This window comes from Geospiza fortis, unplaced genomic scaffold, assembly GCF_000277835.1.
Source record: "Geospiza fortis unplaced genomic scaffold, GeoFor_1.0 scaffold100, whole genome shotgun sequence".
Lineage (NCBI taxonomy): Eukaryota > Metazoa > Chordata > Aves > Passeriformes > Thraupidae > Geospiza > Geospiza fortis.
The window spans coordinates 2,246,781-2,266,782 of NW_005054350.1; the positions used below are offsets into that span (position 1 = coordinate 2,246,781).

The 20,002-nt window shown below is 38.3% G+C and overlaps 1 protein-coding gene across 2 annotated transcripts in view; it reads right to left on the minus strand.

The window, feature by feature from the left end:
- The window catches only part of CDH7 (cadherin 7), an 82,822-nt gene extending 62,820 nt beyond the window's left edge, over positions 1 to 20,002 (minus strand). The window contains exons 1-2 of one of the 2 annotated variants that reach the window (XM_005423328.2): positions 19,825 to 20,002; positions 10,598 to 11,000 (exon numbers count right to left, since the gene is read on the minus strand). In XM_005423328.2, the coding sequence (XP_005423385.1) occupies positions 10,598 to 10,807 (210 nt within the window). In that variant the 5' untranslated portion in view covers positions 10,808 to 11,000; positions 19,825 to 20,002. The remainder of the gene's footprint in view (positions 1 to 10,597; positions 11,001 to 19,824) is intronic. The other variant, XM_031058852.1, reaches the window with a different exon arrangement.

Consider the following 20,002-nt stretch of genomic DNA (forward strand, 5'->3'; position numbering starts at 1 on the left):
GATGCACAGAAAGGTCCACCTGAACACAAGGAAGAATGTTTTTATTGTGCAGGTGACCACATACTGGAATGGGCTACCCACAGAAGTTGTGGAGTCTCCCTCACTGAAAATGTTCAAGAGCTGTCTGGACACAATCCTATGCCATGCGGTCTGGGATGACCCTGACTGACTAGGGAGGTTGGACCAGACAACCCACTGTGTTCTCTCCTAACCTGAGCCAATCTGTGATTAGATTGTTAGACCTTAATCGAAATTTATTTTCTCATTGATTTCAGTTTTACATCAGGCTCCAGAGTGATAAAAACAAAGTAAAACTCTTCATCATGTCCTTTCCCATCTCACACCCTTTGGCATACTTTTTCTTCTCTTTAACTTTTTCAATCTCTATTTTTCCAAACTAAAACCAATATAGGCCAGAATTTTTACACTTTCCTTGAATCTTAAAATAAATCTAAATTAAATAAATGTGTCAGTATACGCAGAAACTATTCCTCAATGTGAGGTCCCTCCATTGCTTCCTAGACATATACACCCACTTGCGTATATGCTTCATCAGTGCTATCATTCTAATTCCTGCATGTTTGCTCCATAAAACCTTGTTTGACACGGCTTCACTTGGTTTCTCAGTCAAGCAAATGGAAACATTTCAAATAAGTATTATTTCCATTGCTTTGGGACTGATACTTGCTCAGAAGTATGCTTGATTCAGCATAAAGATAAAAAAACCCCAGAAAAGCAATAAGACTTTAAGATTCTCAGCATGGTAGTGGACATGAATTTGTAAAGAAAGAAACAAACATGAATAGTGCAATTTGAATCTTACAATGAGAAAGGAAGTAACAGTTTCACTTGGCTTATTTCCTGTTTAGATGAAGCAACAATAGAGTGCTTTTGTTCACAGCTTTTCACTGTCAAGAAGATATTAAAAAAAAATGAGGGGATGAATGAAAGAGCAGTATGGATGAACACAAGACTACAGTGTAGACTCAAAAGGAAAACCTTTTAAAAGTATTGTTTGGTTAAGCAACAGCTAAGTGCTAAAGGGTGAAAGATGGTGGGAAGGATAACAGTCTAGAAATACATGAAGATTATGAACATCCAGGAGGAAGTGGAATTATTTAAACAGCTTTTAATATGTAGACTATGTAGAATTACAGCCCTGCCAGTTAAAAAAGAAACATAAAAACATGCCAAGCACTTTTCCAAATGCTCTGCCCATATAATGTGTATAGATTGTGTAAGAAAGACAAGTTAAGTATTTTGCTAATTTATGGCATTACGCTTATACCATGATTATGGAAACTTAAGAAATGACCATCTGCTTTTCCCAGCTGTGTCTGGAAACTTTTCATTGTTACAGGATAACAAGGTAAAATTCACGTAATACAGCACCTGCCTACCTTGTAAGGAAAATGAATTGCCTGGTTGCCTAGTCAGCAGGATAACAATTTGGTACCTCAGTATGAAGTGTTTAAGCAGCTTATTGTCCTTACACATGAACAATCCAGCTACCAGATTTTCCATATTTTGGAAGCATTTCAAATGAAAAACAATTTTTGGGGTTCAATTCTTCTCACATATACTCCACAGCAACAGAATTGCATGTCTTGTTAAACCTTAAGGAAATTTCTCATGATTTACAAAAACGTGAAAACTAAATGAAACAGTATGACTCTGGCAATGTTTTGTGGAATTTATGCAGAAAAGTCTTACATCACCTAGAAAATGACATTAAATTTCTTTCTTTCTACTCAGAGAGGGCCTAAGAATTTTTTGTGTTGTAGGTAGAACATTATGTAAGAGTGTCCTTTGTTGTTCTTAGTGTATACCTTTTGACCCACACACAATGTCACAACACATCCCTTTGGTGCTTTAGTAATATTAGACTACTATATGAATTGAAGCCACTATTTCTTCACTCTCAAAATGTGAAATATGTTCATATATGTTGCAAATCAATCTTCAGTAGTCCTCTTTCACTAACCTACAGAATAAAATATCAGTTAAAAATTCAATTTTTAAAAGACCAGATATTTGCATTGCAACATTAATACTCTCAAATGGTCTCCAAGGGTGAATAAAACTGATCTTAAGATTTTGGACTAAATCTTCAGTTACTCTATGAACAGCATAATTTAATAATCAAAACAGATTTAAAAAACTTTTTGCTTTCTTCTTGAATGTTTAGAATTAGCTTCTTCTCCCAGGGGAGGACTCTGAAAAAGACAACTTGAGACCAAGTCAGTAAGGCATATTTTGTGTTTCCTAGTACATGAGTAATGGCGCATGAACTTCTGTATGCAAAAGAGCTATGTCTCTCTTGGCATTCCTATTTATCTGGAAGAAAAAATAAGGCTTATTCTTTGCTATGTTTATGACTTGTACTGTGTTACTACCATACTATGTGCCTTACACCTACATAAATAACAATATCACTTTTGCAACAGCACAGGGCTGTAACATCACCAAATATTTTTACATTGACAGAACTGTTAATGGTAGTATTTTTTTTTCAAGAACATCTGGAAGAAATAATATTAAATATATTCTTCAAGTTTATGAACCTGTTTACTGATTTGGTGATCAGTATCTGTTACCAATGAGCTTCTTCATTGGCTAAGTTTACACTTGTCTGGAAAGGTTAAAAGAGTTCCTATTTATACATTGAGCTCAAATGAATTATAGTTAGGTGTTCACAATATTTATTTATAACAAGTGAACAACCCTCATGTTTATTTTTAACTGGCTAATTCTCCTTCTTATAACCTTGAAGTTACGAAAGATTAAGCATTATGACATCCGCAAAATTCTGCTCTTGATATAGGTTGGTACTCATACCATGACCATGGTTTGAAGAGTTGGGACAGAATTAGAGTTCTTCCTAGAACACACACTCCACTGCCTTTTCTAAGAGCTACTTGTCTCTAATTTACATGACAGTAAGTATCTCTTCCAGTGCAAAAGTGACAGAGAAGATGCTGGAAGCATAAGGTAGCTAATAGTTATTCTAAAATAACTGAGCAACTTAGTGTATTAACATCTTTCTTCTCTCAGCAGCTCCCCCATTAGCACTTTGCTCAGCTATCTCTTCCAAGGAAATGCACAGTGCTGAGATAATAAGATATTACTAAAGAGATTTCCAATACTTATCATCAGTGCATTTATGTAAAAGCCAGTTTATTGCATGCAAATGAACCATTCCCTGATTTTTTTCAGAATCCTAAAATATATTGTCCCAGGTTCTCCCTTTAAGTGGTTAAAGTTAGCACTGAAATATTGACATATGTACACAGGTAATATTTTATTAAGTGATTATTAGGGGAAAAAAAGAGAGGGGCCAGGAAATTAAGAAATGCAGTATAATATTTAAAAACAAGTGTGAAGCAAAGAAGAAATTTAGCAGTAGAGTTATGACAAGACAGTAACAGTCCTGGCAGCACTTTTAGACGGTGACACGTGGAAAATACTTAATACATGAAATGAATGCCCAATGAGTCTGCAGACAGACACTTATGGCTAACAGAAGATGTATAAGTGAAAAAAGGCAACATGAAAAAGGTAGTGTGACAGCAGGCTACAAGATGTAAAACTATAAAGCATATGCAGTCTGATATTTTGAAAGCAATTGGAAAACATCCTTTATCTTTACAGGTCTGAAAGAAGATGTAGCCTTGTACTAACATAGATATTAAACAGGTCTGCACTTAAAAGTTTCAAAAAATTTGTCATCTATAAATACTGGGAAGTAAATGCAGGAAAGAGCTCTCAATTATATGTTCATAATGTTTTAAAATGTTGCATGAGTCTCATTTTCAGAAAAGAAATATTATATATTCATAGAAAACAGCACTAATGACCCACTCTTCTCAAACTATTTTCAGATTTTGATTAACACTATAGTTCTCTGAATTCTGTCACTGCTTCTTAGTCTGCTATTAGTTCTCACTTTATAAGACCACTGCCTCAGAGCAGGGGTTGTGTTTGCTTGCAATTTAGATAGGAAAATAATTCATGAATGGACTTTCTTTGTCTTAGAACAATGCAAATACTCACAGTCCCTGATAGCCATGGTTTTACAGTGCTGTATTTCTAATGCCATTAACACAGAACTGTGAGACATGAGGAGGGACATAAAACTGAATGTTGGATGACAGCCAATAACAAGAACTAAGGGATCAAGTACAATCTCTGAAGACAAAAAGGAGAAGGAATGTCAACTGAAGCAGCATCAGCTTGAGTGACATCAGAGCTTCAAATCTCATTCTTTCCTGAAAAGAAGGCATTTTCTGATAATCAGCCAAGCATACAGGAGCCTCTCATCTATGTATAATTGCAAAATTAGCTTTTACTGTTGTTTTTCTATTTTGTCAGAGACTCATAAAATTTAGTTTTAAATAATGCCCACAAGACATTCAGAGCAGAACACTGCAGGTAGAGCCTCTCATTCTGCTGAAATACGGAAATGGTACTACAGGATTACATAAATAGGATGGCTGTGCCATTGAACCAAAAATTGCCATGAGGGCTGACTAATTTACTGATGTTGTCATCACCTTCACTAACCTTCCTCTTCTGTAACGGCACATGTTAAGGATCAATGTTCTATATTACGGAAAGAGATCAAAAAGCTACATGTTCTGGTTCAGTATCCAGCCATAATTCTCTCAACTCTATTATCACTTTTAATAATGAAATTACATACAAATTGTCTTTTAGTGCTTGGGCTTGTGAAATTGTCATCACTTCAAGTCCCTGGCATAAAAGCTTCTCCAGTATCCATTCAGCTATGAGAGAAGAGGGCTTCCAGTAAAAAGGGAGAGAAGAAATTACACTGTAGCTGTTCAGGCTGATGAAATCAACCAGGAAAAGGCAGCAGATTTTAGGTTATCCTTCTGGATAATTCTTCCTGTGCGCCTTAATCTCACCACTGTCCCCAGAGACACTTTAGCCCCTGCATGTTAAGGAGGGAACGTTTGGATTGTCAATCATCTCTCAGTTATTCAGAGTAATCCACATCAATTATAGCATGGAAATAGCACACAAAGCCCACAGTGACTACCCAGTGAAGAAAAGTGTGTGATACTGGGACTGGACAGAACAAGTTGAGATAGTAAAGTCATACATCTGTAGTACAACTGAAGCATCACTTCCCCAAGACCTATTCAATACATAAAGCAAGTAAGTAGGACTTAATTATTTTGTCTGTTCATTCATTCCATTTGCAGTACTTGTGGTAGGAAAATACTTGACAAGAATGGCATGTCCCATTTTATTTAAAAGGTCAACTGTTATCAATTTTCGTAGCACGGAAGAGCAAAGAGTTCCTGAGATGGATAAATATCAGAAATACAGCAGATTTTCTTTTTCCTTTCCGTAAATGGCCTTCTGGGAGTATATAAAACAACAGTGCTTCAAAGATTATGATAAAAGTAAAGATAACACAAATAGAAAGTGAGGAAAAAATATAACAAAGAGGAAGTTTTTTTCTGAGTTATTATGCTGTCTGTTTTCCACACAGAGGCCACAAAGACAGATGAAAAATAGCTGGTCTGAGTTTAGTGTGTTTGAATTTTTTTTTTTCCAAAACTTCTTGGGGTGGAAAATGAACAAAAATCTGCAGAGCTATGGGTACTCTCAACCAGGGGCTTACTTGCAGAACAGGCATGAACATTTACCTTGCTCAGAATGCTTAGAGAAAAAAAAACAACAAAACAGACTGAAGCTGAGTAGAGAGCCTTAGTCCCTCTGGATGCCTCTAGAAGCAGCAGGAGAGTCAGATCCCTCCAAGGAATTGCATCTGACTAACCTCCTTCCTCACCATGTGCAACTGAGGCAGCCCAGTCCTTTTTACCTATATTTAGCCTTCGTAATATCACCCCATGTCCTCTCCATTTCCCAAAATGCCAGTAATATTCCCACAGTTCAGTCTGAGTTTGACTGAGGGGGCAGCACTTCCACTCACTGCCTTAAAGTATTTTAGCAAAGACTCTTATTATCCAACTCAGTCAAAATTCGTCAGACACATCTGAAATTGTCAGGCTATGATTCTATGAAAAGAGCCCTACTGCTGACTGCATCTGTATGGCCTGAGACAAGGTCACACCACAGATAAATATAGTACGTGAGTAATTCTGTCACCTTATTGAAATATTCACCAGCACCTTTGAAAAACAAAGCATTAATCTAAAACCCCAGTATCCTATCCAGCCTCCTTCCCTCCAAAATGAGGAGACTGGAAAAAAACTACCCACTCTCTAAGCTAATAATAACATAAACTTGTTATATGGCTGCTTTAAAAACCTATCCTTCCTGTAAGTTCTCTTAAAACTTGTAGAACCTGCAAATTCTCTTATATGACATAATTTTTTAGGAAAAGCTTAACTTCATTTCTTTTTTCACATGCATCTCATTCTATACTACTCCAGGAAATAATAATGCAAATATTCCTTTTATGCACTTTTGTCCAAATTGGATCCAACAGGTTTATTTACCTTAAAACAGTCAGAAGAGGCAGGCAAAATTGTGTTGGAAGGCAATGACTGTGAGATCTAGGAAACTATGGGCTCTTAGTTCACTCATTAACCTTTTCTTCCTTTTACAATCTAGAAAATGCAGGTTAGGACTTCCGCTTTACTTTCTCTTACATTATAAATAAAAAACAACACTCAGGGCATCTTATGAGTTCAAAGCATTATTTTGGAGAATTACCAACGAGCCTCTCAAAGTTCCATACTAATCTATTGGGCTTGTGCTCAGTCAAAAGTCTCTGGGTTTTATTTTCCATCCTTCATATGTTAGTGAGATCTCAAGGGAAGAGTTCAAGTCAGCAAAATGCTTGAAATTGCCCTGTAACTGTACCTAAATTTAGAGCCATTGGAAAAGGAAAGTTGGTTTGGATACTATCAATCAGCATCTTACATGGAATTCAAAGACCTTTTTTGCTTCTTCAGGTTTGTTTGTGGCTTCTTTTGTTTGTTTGGGATTTTTTAACTTTTTAATAAGAAAAATGAAATTATTATTGGCAGAGATTTTGTGTCACTATAATTACTCTTGCAGCAGAAAACAGATTAAAACAAATAATAATAAAAAAACCCCAACCCATCAGACCAAAAAACCCCCAAACCCTGGATGTCTGATAGTTACGTAGCAAAACCAAAAAAGTACCAACAAAATGTTCAAGTTCTACTTTTACTATACCCCTTTTTACCAATTTGTACCCATGGAAACTTCAATTACAAGACTGTATGCAACTTTTCAAATAGTCAACATAATAGCATATTCAACAAATTTTTTCCTAATTTTATGTGTTTATGCTTCAAATCACTTAAAACTGCTCTATACTCTTTTTTTTTCCAAATAGATTCCATTATCCTAATTTACAAGGAAAATACAAAGTAAGGCATTTCACAAAAACATGTTACCAAACAGTAGTAAACATTTTCCAGAAAACAGAAGCCAGCTATGCTTCTAGCTCAATAAGCATCACAGTTAACTGCCTCACCTCCTACATGGCATGTCTGGAGGAGAAAAGTGCCTATCCAAACAGTTTAATGCGCTAAACAGTTAAATGCTTCAGCCCTTCAAGTGAACATAACATGTGCTGTGCTGACCGACAGAAAAGAATTGTATATGGTTCAGTCCACAATCTGATTACATGTTAAGCACCTCCCAAGAAGCACTCGAAATTACATCCAAGATGATTAAAATTCATATCACAGAGATGGAGGACCTACATTTTAAAAGAAGAGAATAAAAAAAGGCACCAAACTTCTGTCACCTTTGACCCCTATTAGAGTGAAATTAATGGAACTCCTCCAGAGGTTTCTCCAGAGTCACATGAGACACAGGCACTGCTGCCTTAATAAAAAAAAAAAAACATATGCATTTAGGAAAACAAAAAAAGGATATCAAGAAGGAAGGCTGCAGTACAGATGCTCAGGTATAAATGTAAAGCCTTGTTAAACACACATGAAAACACTGAAAAATTAAGGACTTGTTTTACTGAGGTGAATAGGAATCCTACTACATTATTTACGAGGAATAGGATTTTACCCAGCATGATCATGTAATTAAAGTGTCAGCACGCAGACACCCAGGAGAACAGAGCTAGTGCTGAACATGGAATTAACATTGGTATTTCACAACTCTTGAATGATTTGCCGTGTAACCCTAACATCCCCCAAATGCTGCCTTCCAACCAGAATTGCCTAGGGCTTTGTACAATTGAATAGTGGCAAGGAGACAGTATTCCCCATTACAGATCCATTTGCTTGAGTGTTTCTAAAGCCTTTTTATCTAACAGCCCTTAAAAGCAGGAGGAAGGTCCCTCCTTCCTGGATGTGCGGTTAGATTGGCACCCTGCAAAGCATCCTGAACGTAAGGCAGTGCAGGAGTGGCCTCCCCAGAAGCAGAGCACTCTGCAGAGTCTGGTTGCTGCTTCCACTTCATTTGATGAGAAAAGCGAGTTATGAGAGCTTTTTGCTTGCTGCAGCTTCCTTACCAAGGAAAAAAAAAATCTCCATCCTTCCTATCCAAATCTCGGTCTCCTCTGTCCCTACCTGCCTGCAAAGGATTTGAATCAAGAGCAACAACGTTTTTAAGAGAAGAGGGGGAGGAAGGTGACTGCTGCTCACTTCAGCCGCACTTGTAGTGGTGCTACACATAATATGTTAAGACACAGAAAGAAATTCACTTCTTCACCTTTTTGCTCCCCTGTGTGGGAATGTGGCTTCGGTCATGACTGCACCTCAGGAGCCACACAGTGAAAAGCCTCTGCAGTGAAAAGGTTAGGAACTGGGCACATCTTATCTTACAAGATGCTCAGCAAGGACTGTGTTTCCAGGAAGATGGGCTTCTTTTTGTAAGTGAAAATTTTTATCTCCTTTTCCTACAAAATGGATTGCTGGTACAAATTCCTGAGCCAACAATTCATACTGCTGATACAAAAGCAGACTGGGCACAGAATGTTTCAGGGGGGAAAAAAAAATTGTTGTGTTTTGGAAGATATCCACCTGTGAATGCTAGGACTCTTGCAAAGGACGGGAAAGAGCAGACTGTGAAGCTAAAAATAACCACATGCATGCAAATATCATGTGCTACAGCACTACCACAGCATTTTTGGCCATAATATAGCAATCGACTGAATATGAGAATTACTACAGATCAAAACTAGTCTTCACTCAAGTATTTCAAGACGTTTCTTTTCCAGGAGAGAAATTCAAATTTGCAAGCCACACTTCTTTTTTTATCAGTAGGAAAAATGCCAAATAGGCCATTTCCAGAGCCACAAGAGAAACTCCAATCTGGGGACAAATTTGCCAAAAAGACAAACCCACACAGGCAACCAGCAGCTGTGTGACATCAGAATGGATACTGCTACATAATGTAAAACTTTACAAAAACTTTCAAGATCACTGTAATGTCACCACAAGATGACATTTCTGATCCTAGCACACCTTTCTTAAGGGTTCAATTATGCAAAGTACCAGTCCCAATTCAAAAAGCACCTAAACACAACGATAGCTGCAATCATGAAAGCAGTTCCCTCTTTAACTTGATTATTCCGTTGGCATGATTAAATTCTAAGTGCTTAACTGCATTAACACAAACATCAAGGTTTTGTCTCAGTAGGATGAATTAAGTAAGCTGAAATTCATTGCACTGGTATATTTGAAGCAGTGGATTTTAGATTACTTCATCTCTTTTTCTGTAAGCGTGATGTTGTGCCAAAAGCTGTCACTCCCTTGTTTTCTATGCATTTGCTGTATTTTAATGAGAAACTCTATTTATTGATTCTGATATTACTGAGAAAATGGGTTTTCCTTTCAATAAGATGATTACACATAAATGTTACAGAAAAACACAAGAGGGGGTTTTGTTTTGTGGGCTTTTTTTTCCCCTGCATAATTGCTGAAGGCAGCGTATTACCCACTAGCACAAGGCAGTAAATGAGCTAAGTCCCGGATTCACAGCTGTGCTCAGTGTGCTCCGTGTGCAGCGACGGGCGCTCAGAAAGAACCATTTGGGCTGCCTTGATGTAAAAGGGCTGGCTCTCCACTGGACCCATGCCCATCACAGGCGAGGTAAAGCCACAAGGCTGTGCTGTGCACAGAGAGCAGCGAGGCCCCCAAGGTGACAATCTGCCAGCCAGGCAATGTCAAAGAAAAGCAGTAATGCAGACATGCCCTCCTTTTCACTCATCACACCCACAGACGCCTGATTCTTTCTCTCTTGCTTTCAGTGGTGCTGAGTTTTAGGGAGCAAACAATATAATACAGAACTTCTTTTCTGGGACTAGCTGTTAACTCTTAAAAAAGAATACTCATTGTTATGTTCCTCTGTTTTAAAACCTAGTATAAGTAATAAATATTTTCTTCCTATCAGTGGTGGTGAAACAGTTTCATTACTGTACTCCATTAAACAAGCAGTGCTAATATGTAGAATTCTTAAAGAAAATTGCAACAGGAACCTTGCATTCTTACAAGAATGCCATGTGTTGCTGTTCTGGGCTAACAGAATTACAACTTTTAAATTGCATCATATAAACACATCAAAAAGCAAGCATCTGCACCCTCCAAAGTTTATTTAAATCCCCTACCTTTCCTACATAGAGTGGGTCTGTACCCATGTATTCTTCCAGCACAAAGAACTGATTCCACACCCAGCTGCGTTTGGTTCTCGTCCTCCCTGATTGAAAATAGGGCTTTGACCTGGGCCTTGTGATCTCTGCTTGATTCAGCCCAGAAAGACACAGGAAAAGAGCTAGTATCTGAAGAAAATGGCAAAACTCCACTTTGCCCAACTTCATCTTTTTTTTTTTTTATCTCCTCGGTGAAAGAAAAAACCTTGACCAAAGCAGGCACAATTCCAGTTGTCTCAGTAGCTCTAGCCTCCGGCAGGGTGTCAGCTGGGAGTCCAGAGATAATAATCTGCAGAGTGGCCGATTGGAAGATGTCACCACTGCTGAACAGCCTTCACCAAAGAAATGGTGTAATGGGTACCTATCCAGGAAAAAGACAAGAACTGTTGTCAGAATTTTAAATTTTTTTAGAGAATGCAAATTCTTTGCAGTTTTCACATCATGCATGGAAACTGTTTATTCATTACTTTTCTCCTCATCAACACCAATGAGTTTACATAAATCTCTCTGAGTTTATAGTGAACTTCTTGGATGGCATTACTACTGCTGATACAACTGTATTTATAGCCATAAAGTTTTCTCCTAAATGTTCTTTTAATACACCAGGGTTTTTTTTTTCCAGTATAAATGCTAAAATTGTTCCTCTTTAAAATAATCAAAATAAGTGTAGTTATTATTTACAGTCATTTGGTTTGATATTTTCTTTTCTGCCTGCTATGGTCTGATTTACTTGCCATTACTATGATATAATTATAAACCAGCTAGAGGCACCAAGCTGTAATATTGGCAGGGATGTATCCTAGATTAACTCTCTCCCATATAACTCAAAAGTAAAATGAAGGAGTATAAAATGAATCGGAACAATTTGATTGATTCTTAGTCACAGTACACCAGATGCTATGATTTGTTCTGATCTGAATCTGACCTGGTAAAAAGCCCTGAGTCTCCCCACTCAATTTCACTACATTCCTAAAGCAAATGTCAGGCACTGTAAGAAACATGTTAGACTACTTTATATATTTATACAGAAATATGCCCAGAAAGATCAGAAGATAATGTCATTTTGTATTTTCAATGAAATCTTGATTTAATTACAAATGATTTTCCAGAATTAACAAATGTAAATCAGTTTTTATTTAAAAATTTAATAATTTCATAACTCATAGGACTTACTAATAAAAAAAATATTTTTTTAGAAAGAGAAATTTCAATACTTAACAAAGACTGTTTTCTGCCTTTTAAAGCCTCCTCTGCCCATGTAAAAATGTATACTTAGCATAATGTTTTTAAAAGTATAAATTCTGTCAGTCAGAACCAAACATAGCTTCGCCTTTTAGAAGAATCACCAGAGAAGCAAAGCTGTCTCCTAAATAGACATCCTCCTTGTCCAAGTGAGCAATAAGGGAGACAAGAAGCATTTACGAAGTGCCAAACGTGGAAATAAGGATGAAATTAAAATAGATAACGGCATTAATTTGGAGTGAACTGCTGCTACTTAGGAAGCCAAGGAAGAAATAAGATTTCATCCTTTATTCTTTTAATTAATCTAAAAAGGCTAGACATTAAATCACATACACATTAAACACTGTGGACTGATTATCATAGTCCTACCCATTACTACTAAAACTGAGTGAAATGTGATATCCACTATCTGTTTTCAGTATGTCAGGCTCTTTCAGCTGCAGAACGCCTATGCATTGTGCTGCCAAAGGTACCTAGAGGGCAGAAACATGAAACAAATAAAAAGCTCTTCTGATTACAGACTGTATTTAAAGCCTTTTTATTGTAATCCCTTCTGTGGTACTGCCCTGCACAAGAAAGGCTTTGCTTAGAGGCTGGTGGGATAAACCACAAACCCACTGAGCGTGTTTGCTAAGCAGCAGCAATTTGAAAGCTTCCAAATAGGAAAATCCAGTGTCTCCCTACAGGCAAAATGAAAAGAATAGGCAAGCCTTACCTAAAGACCCTAATTTTGAAAACACGATGTTACAGTTACAAGATGTCACTTCAACATGGACCAAAATTCTTGTCACAGCAGGATTAACAAGCAGGTGTCATCCTTGTTAGAGGAGCCTAGTTTGAAATGATTAATCCCAACTAGTCATAACTCAGTTTTGATCTGGTCCTTTGGGTAAATCATGACCATATGACAGTAATTACTGAGAGGGCTGCCAATGAGTGTTGAGGAAGTATCTGTGCTTTCCCTGAGATATGCTCACTTCCTACTGCTCTGTTCAGCTACGTTAAGTGTTGTTTGTAGTAGAGGCTGTTTATGCATCCTTGATTGCCCCTCTCTGTGTCTAAGTTACATCATGTTAAAGACATCTGATATTGATAAACTGTCAGTTTATTTCAGAGGCAGCAGATTGTTATTTAAGAGAGATAAAAATACAAAATGGATTTTCTTAAGAAATGTCAGTAAAACATTTACAATATGTTAGAGTCTTTTCACTAAGCAGTTTGAAATGTCTTGTTCTTGCTCAGAACAGACATTTCAAACCTAGAATTGCTCTAACCTTTATCTCAAACAGTGTTCTCTTATATCCTTTCTTTTACACCTGCAGGAAAGTATGAAAGCCACCATATGGAGTGCCATGGTCCCCAGCCACACACCACAGCACAGAACTGAAAAATGCACCCAAAATACCAACTGAAAAACAGTCCATATGCTAGACAGCACAATCTGATGAAAAGCAGAATACTCACACCTCCTGGAAAAAAAACGTTGTTGTGGTTTACTCATTCTCAAATACTTTCACCACACAGACTCCGAAATTCCAATTATTTTTATTCAGCTGTGTGGCAGCACTTTCTGCTCTGAAACACTCTTCCCTCCCTTTTTTCTCTTCTTCAGGATAAGTCTTCCTATTCCTCTTAAAGCCCCTTTTTTAAGGTTTTTATTTATAGTTCTTCCAGCACACTGTCTTTTATATGTGATACCTCCAAAAGCAGAAGTCTCTTTATACTTAAAAATAATTTCTGTTTTGGGAAGAATTCTTTATTAAATTGCATTTCACTACCTTTCTTACTGAGATGGATGGATGGATGGATGGATGGATGGATGGATGGATGGATGGATGGATGGATGGACGGATAGATAGATAGATAGATAGATAGATAGATAGATAGATAGATAGATAGATAGATAGATAGATAGATAGATAGATAATTTTATAAGGATTTTTTTGATTAATTTTGTCCAAGCATAACTAGCACTTCAACATCACCTGTTCTATGATGTCCATAAGCATCAAGTCCACAAGACCACGTAAGCAACGTCACAGTATTCATAAAATTGAAAACTAAGAGGTACTGTTGGTGTTTTTTTCTTCATTAAGTCACAGCTCAAGATTTCAGGGTTGCACTTGCAGCAGTGGATAAAACTAAAACTGACAGTGACAGAGGGTATTCAGTGCTCTGATTCCAGTGTCTTCACTGTCATCTGTGTTTACTGACTTGAGTGCGATGGCAAAACTGACCTGCAACCACTTTGTACTCTTTGTTTAAAGATGCTCTTTTAGGAAATGCTATCTCTTTCTGCAAAACAAGATTCAGAATATAAAAAAAATGAGAAATATTTACACTTTTGATATCATAACTACCCTAGAATAAAAGTGTACCTTTACATCTTGTTTCTGATCTTCCAAATGCTACTGCCCTCCCCAGATAGGGGTAAACCAAATCATATCTCCTCATTCACTTGCCAACCTAAAAAGTAACTTAGGCCTTTAAAAATAAAATTGTCTCCTAGTGTATTTAAAGCATTAAGCTCTAGCTTTCATATCTAAGCTTGTTTTCCCTATTTGCTTTATATGTAGTCCTGGCAATAACAAATGAAAAATACAAAGTAATAGAACTGGTGTGTAATTTGGAGAGCATGTTATGTGATCTGGACAGTGCAGGTAGCATATCTCAACCAAGCAGTAATATGCTGTCCAAGTGAACAGCTGTAAGAATCAATAAAACTCACAAAACACAAAAAACTAAACCAAAAAAAAATCGTTTAGGTTCTTAAATAGCTGGCTGATATATAAAATCTCAGATTGAAGAATACACGTTTGAAAAAACATAATAACCTTTTCATTCAATATACATCATGAACCTTACATTTTCTCCCATCTGCTGTAAAAAAATTATACTATATCTAAGCCACAGTGTACTGGTATACACTGCTAAACTGAAAAATGTTACTACTCTACTTTCCCAAAACAATCTGCTAATGTCAAAAAGACACTATTATGCACTGTCTCCAAGGGGCAATCTTGATTTGTTGAAAACATTCAGATCTTGAATAAGATCCTCAATTTAAAGGAATAGTCCCCCTCACTGCAAGCAATTAAGGGTAATTTACACCCACTGAAAATCTCTCTGAATATTTTGCTTCGCTCCATAATTTCTAAAACAACTCATCAAGTCTAGTGTTCACTGTTTGCGTGTCACAATGAGCACCAGCAGATAAGGACAAGTTTTCAGTCTCAGAGATATCATCATGGAAGTCCTCCTTCCCCACATCTGAGATTTCCCCAGCCCTGTAGGGCAATTTGATGAATGCTCTTGAGATCATCTTTGCACCACCTAACCTTTGCAGCCAAAATGCAAATTCCTGCAGACTTCTGCTCACACATTGCTACCAGTGTCACAGTGCCAGCTTAATCTATGAACCATATCATTTTCCTGTCAACCTCTTCAACCCAACTGAGGATTTTGTCCTTCAGCATATTTTGTCCTCAAGTGTTTCTAATGTGTAAAATGCTTCAGGAAGAAGTGGAATTCCAAACCCTTTTCCATTACTAAACTCCACCAGTCTGGATTGCATTACTCTAGTTTGAAATCTCACTGTCAGCCACGCATTGGAGTTGTAACTGAAGAGTTTATCACTCATTTTTTATTGCCTTTTCTTCCCTTATCTTCCTCCCTGCCCCATTATTCTCCTTTCATCAAATTTCTTCCATTTTTGATACCATTGCAAAATTTACTGCGCAAACATGGACCTCACTGACTGAGCAGCCACCACCTGCTAGTAAATCTTGCATTAGCTTGGTCAACAATGCATAGTTATCCCACTGGGTTTTTTGTTTTTTCTCTACTTTAGTCATTCACTAAAATCAGAGCCAGGGTGTTGAAATAATTCCAAGGGTGACTGTTGCCACTGGATCTTGAACCATGATCCCTTAAACAAAGTAGAACCAGCAGGTGAGCCCCCTGACAGCTGGACTGCCCTCACTGAAATATTTATACTTTGACATTCAATTTTACAATGCCCATTGGACAAGGTGTTACATTTAGTAGCAGAGAAAATTCCCCTTTGTTACAAGTCTGCAGCTCCTCCATGTCACAAATCTTAAATATTACAGGAGACTCCTCCACAGGCACATGAACAGGAATGTGATCTTTGAGACAAAAAGGTTTTGAGAAGATAACATGCCTAATTACGGTGTCAATTGCAATGTCTGGTTATCACTTTTTTCAGAGAAAGAAAAAAAGAAAAGGATGGTGCCTTGGAGCAAGAGAGGTGGGGACCCCGTGATGAAATGAAGCTCTGCAAGTCAAGGCAGTACGATGGAACTTATTAACTCCCTGTGCCAGATGACATAACAACTACAGACCACAACCTCCTGCCGCTAACTGGCCTAAATATTCACATGGGAGATCTGTAAATGTAGTGCACATCCTGCAGTCTGCATCTGGTTATCAAGCAAAAAACTATCATTGCTCCAAACATATGGAACTGTTACACTAAACTGGCTTCAATATCCCTCTGACTCAGGTGAAAGGACCTGATGAAGCGATAGAAAAACACGAGGTACACTGCAATAAATTATATGGCTTAAAAAAATTTCATAAAGAAAACCAGGCAACAGCTTTTGGTCTTTTACACTGCTCTGCAGTTGATCATAAGATTGCACGTGCCTAGAGCGCTAAATTGTTTGGGTTCTTGGTAAGTTTGTTTTCTTCCCCATGCAAAATTAGTGGAAGAAAGATCTTTTTTTCTAATATAATTCTCTCCATGTGAAAGGGTTTTATTGGTTTTTCACCTTGCCATGGTGCATTTGAAAGATCTAAGCTGCTGGGAAGGATTATGCTAATTTGATCAGGTATCGAAAAGAAACACCAGCAGTATTTGTGGATCTGGGACCAATCAAGGCAAATATTTAAATTTCCACGAGCTCAATTTTTGCAGCCTCATTTCAGCTGAAGAACGTCACATAACGCCTAGGGATGACTTTCTTGCAGAACTGCTGAATTCCCAGAGGAGGCACTCCTGCATTACTGCTCAGAGTTAAGCCTGGTTTGACAGGAAGAACTGAAGTAACCATCTATTTTATGCACCCTTCCTCAGATAGAACTTAATGATTTTTATTGCCACGAGAAAACAATACCCAGTAGTAGCATGAATGCGTACATGAAAAAAAAATGTGTGTGATAAACTAAAGGAAAAGGAAAGGCTCAAGAAAGGCCTTCATTGAAGAATCGCTGAACACATCAGATACTGAAGTCAATAGATTGAAAACACTCACAAAAACTTACTAGACATCACTAGGACTGACTCCCAAGCAGTATCTTCATCTGTAAACCAGTTGGAAGTTTAAAATATTTTCTATTTTCATCACACATGGGAGTCAATATGTGAATTGAATCCCTTTGAGAAAAGGCTTAGCCAGGTTTATAGCAAAGTGGGAATTTAAGTTGGAGTAGAACAATAGAAGGTCATGCGTTAGTAATGATTTTTTTCAGTCAAGTCTCTGACTGCTGAAGAAACACAGAAATATATGGGAACGTGTACGTACACACAGTCATACGTGAACAAGATAGGCGAAAATCTATGTGGATATTATATCCATTCTTCTCACCAGAAAATTCACAGTTAATCTGCTGCTGTACAAATGCTTTACAATTACACTTTTACATGAAAACGTAAGAATATTTTGCCACTAAATCAATAGCAAATAATCAATAGTGCCTTGCTATTAAATCAAAGAAAGTAGACTAAGGAGAGTTGTGAGGCTGTCATCTGACTTTTAACACTATTCTAATGACCCACATCAGCCTTTAATTACAGTAAAGTCTCCCATTATAAGGGTGAAATGTTCCTTGATTAAAATTGTAATCTTTAATGGGTTTTGCAAGAAAATAGGCTATGTTACTTATGTTTGTATTTTCACTCACATTAACTGACACACATTTCTAACATGCAGTGGTAGCTCAGATTATTACCTTTGATATATTCCTAATATTCCTGGTAGTTTTAAACCTTTATTGAGTACTCAAACCCTAGATATTGCACATACTTAATATTAAAACCTGTCAGAACTAGGCCCTCCCTTACTGTGGATTTTACTGCAATTGTTTTTTGAATTTTACTCAGACTTTCTTCATGACACTAAAATAAATGTGTGTCTAGATGTCTAGATTAGATCCCCTGGTAGTTGCAGACTGAAAAGCTATAAAATTGTGTAAAAGGACTTAAAAATAATAGCGCATTTGGTCCCTGGATAGTTCTTTTGGGTTTGTTAAGTGGGTTTTGTGTTCTTTTTTTTCTCCAAAGGTGGTAACACACCCGTTGCACTGAACTAGCTCTAATGAGGCACAATCGTACCATTTCCAAATATCCTCACTTCACTTTTGCATTGTTAAAACTGATACAATATTCCTGAGAAAAAAATCAGCATCACTTTATAGCTGATCCTTATCTGTTGACCTGTTGTACCTTCAGAAGCTACAGGGTAAGCAAACTTAATTTAGTTATGTAACTTTCATGCTGCTGCCCATCTGAACAGCTCTGCACCTGGGGTTATGTAGACCCACCTTTCTCAGAAACAAAGTACATAGCTTTCACCAGTAATAATTCCCTGCAAACTCAAATAATGCAACACAGAAACAATTAGTAGATATAATAAAGATAGAGAAGTAAAGTCACGTATCAACGCCAAGGAGAGACTGATTCAGAAACTGGCATGCTCAAGAGTTTGGCTCTTTTATGTATTTATTTATTTGTCCTGGAAAAGCAATTTATTTTCTGCAAAGCTGCACAAACACCCATGTTTTAGCTGAAAAATTGCAAGTCAGTATGTCTTGTTAGAGAGACTATGAAGTATACTCTGCCCTTTCAAGTCTCTGGTTTGGCTTGAGCAAGTTATCTATCAGAACATAAGATTTTATCCTTGCAAGGAGAAAAGATTAAAGTATCAGCATTTCAGTTCCCAGAATCAGAGCACATCACAATTATCCATCTCCTATCCTTTCCCGCATCCTGGGGAAGGCATCGTTTGTGGAATCTTGGCTCACCTGAACTACTTCACCTTTTGAAAGCAGTATAAAGGCTAAACCATATCTCAGAAAGGGACATTTTTTTGCCTCCATTAGCAACTAGAAGTCTGAGGATCCAGATGACAAACCTCTAGCTACTGGTGTACACAGCCTATTGTAGGAAAGGAAAGCAGGACATGCCCGTGTGTGGATATGTGGATGGATTGGGGGACAGGGTGGAGGGGGAAGGGTCAGCATCAACCAAGCACTGCAGAGCTAGCCTTACCAGCTGAATACTAATCAAAGAAACAGCTTCCATAATTTCAACATTTGCAAACTCTAGAACATCTTTGACACAGAAGGACAAAAGCTCTGGGAAATAACTCAGGAAATTTCATTGTCTCTATAATATTTTGCACTGTAGCATCACTGCCAGACTTCGAGCTCAAGCAAGACAGCCGCTTTGGCTTGGCAGAAAGGACTGAGACAGTCAGGACTTTGGGCTGCCTATATTTTGCAGAAGTCTGTGGTCCTCCCTTCCCCCACCCCTCGTCCCCACTCGTCTGTGAGACTTCTCCAAAGAGTCAAGAGTGATGCTATTGTTCTCTTATTTCTCAGAAGGTGCACACGCGCCTGTACTCCCAGTGCTCCCACTTTCCACGGTTTCCCCACCACACCTGGTGCTGGGCGCTCCCTCGGCCGGTCCCGGCCGCCCCCAGCCCGAGGAACGCCAAACTTACGACCGCGGCCGCGCCGCCCCCGGCGGCTCCCCAGAGCCGGGGCTCCGCTCCGGGCAGGAGCCGCTCCGGGGCGAGCGGGTGCGGAGGAACAGCGCTCAGCCTTTTCCTGCAACTGCTCCGACCGCCCTCTGCCTACATGAGAGGCGAACGGAAAGGGGAAGGAAGGCAAGGACAGGCACAGGTGCAGTCAGCACTTACCTGCTCCCCCTTTCCCTGGGCTGCCCAGCGTGGTGAGTATTTTAATTCCAAGGGCTGGCGGTGCCTCCGCGGCGAAGTGCTGGCAGGATGCTCCCAAGCAGAGGGGGGCGGGCTGCGGGCGGCCGGGCGCCCACCGGGCATGGGGGCTGCGCGTCCGCCCGCGCACTCGCCCGCACCC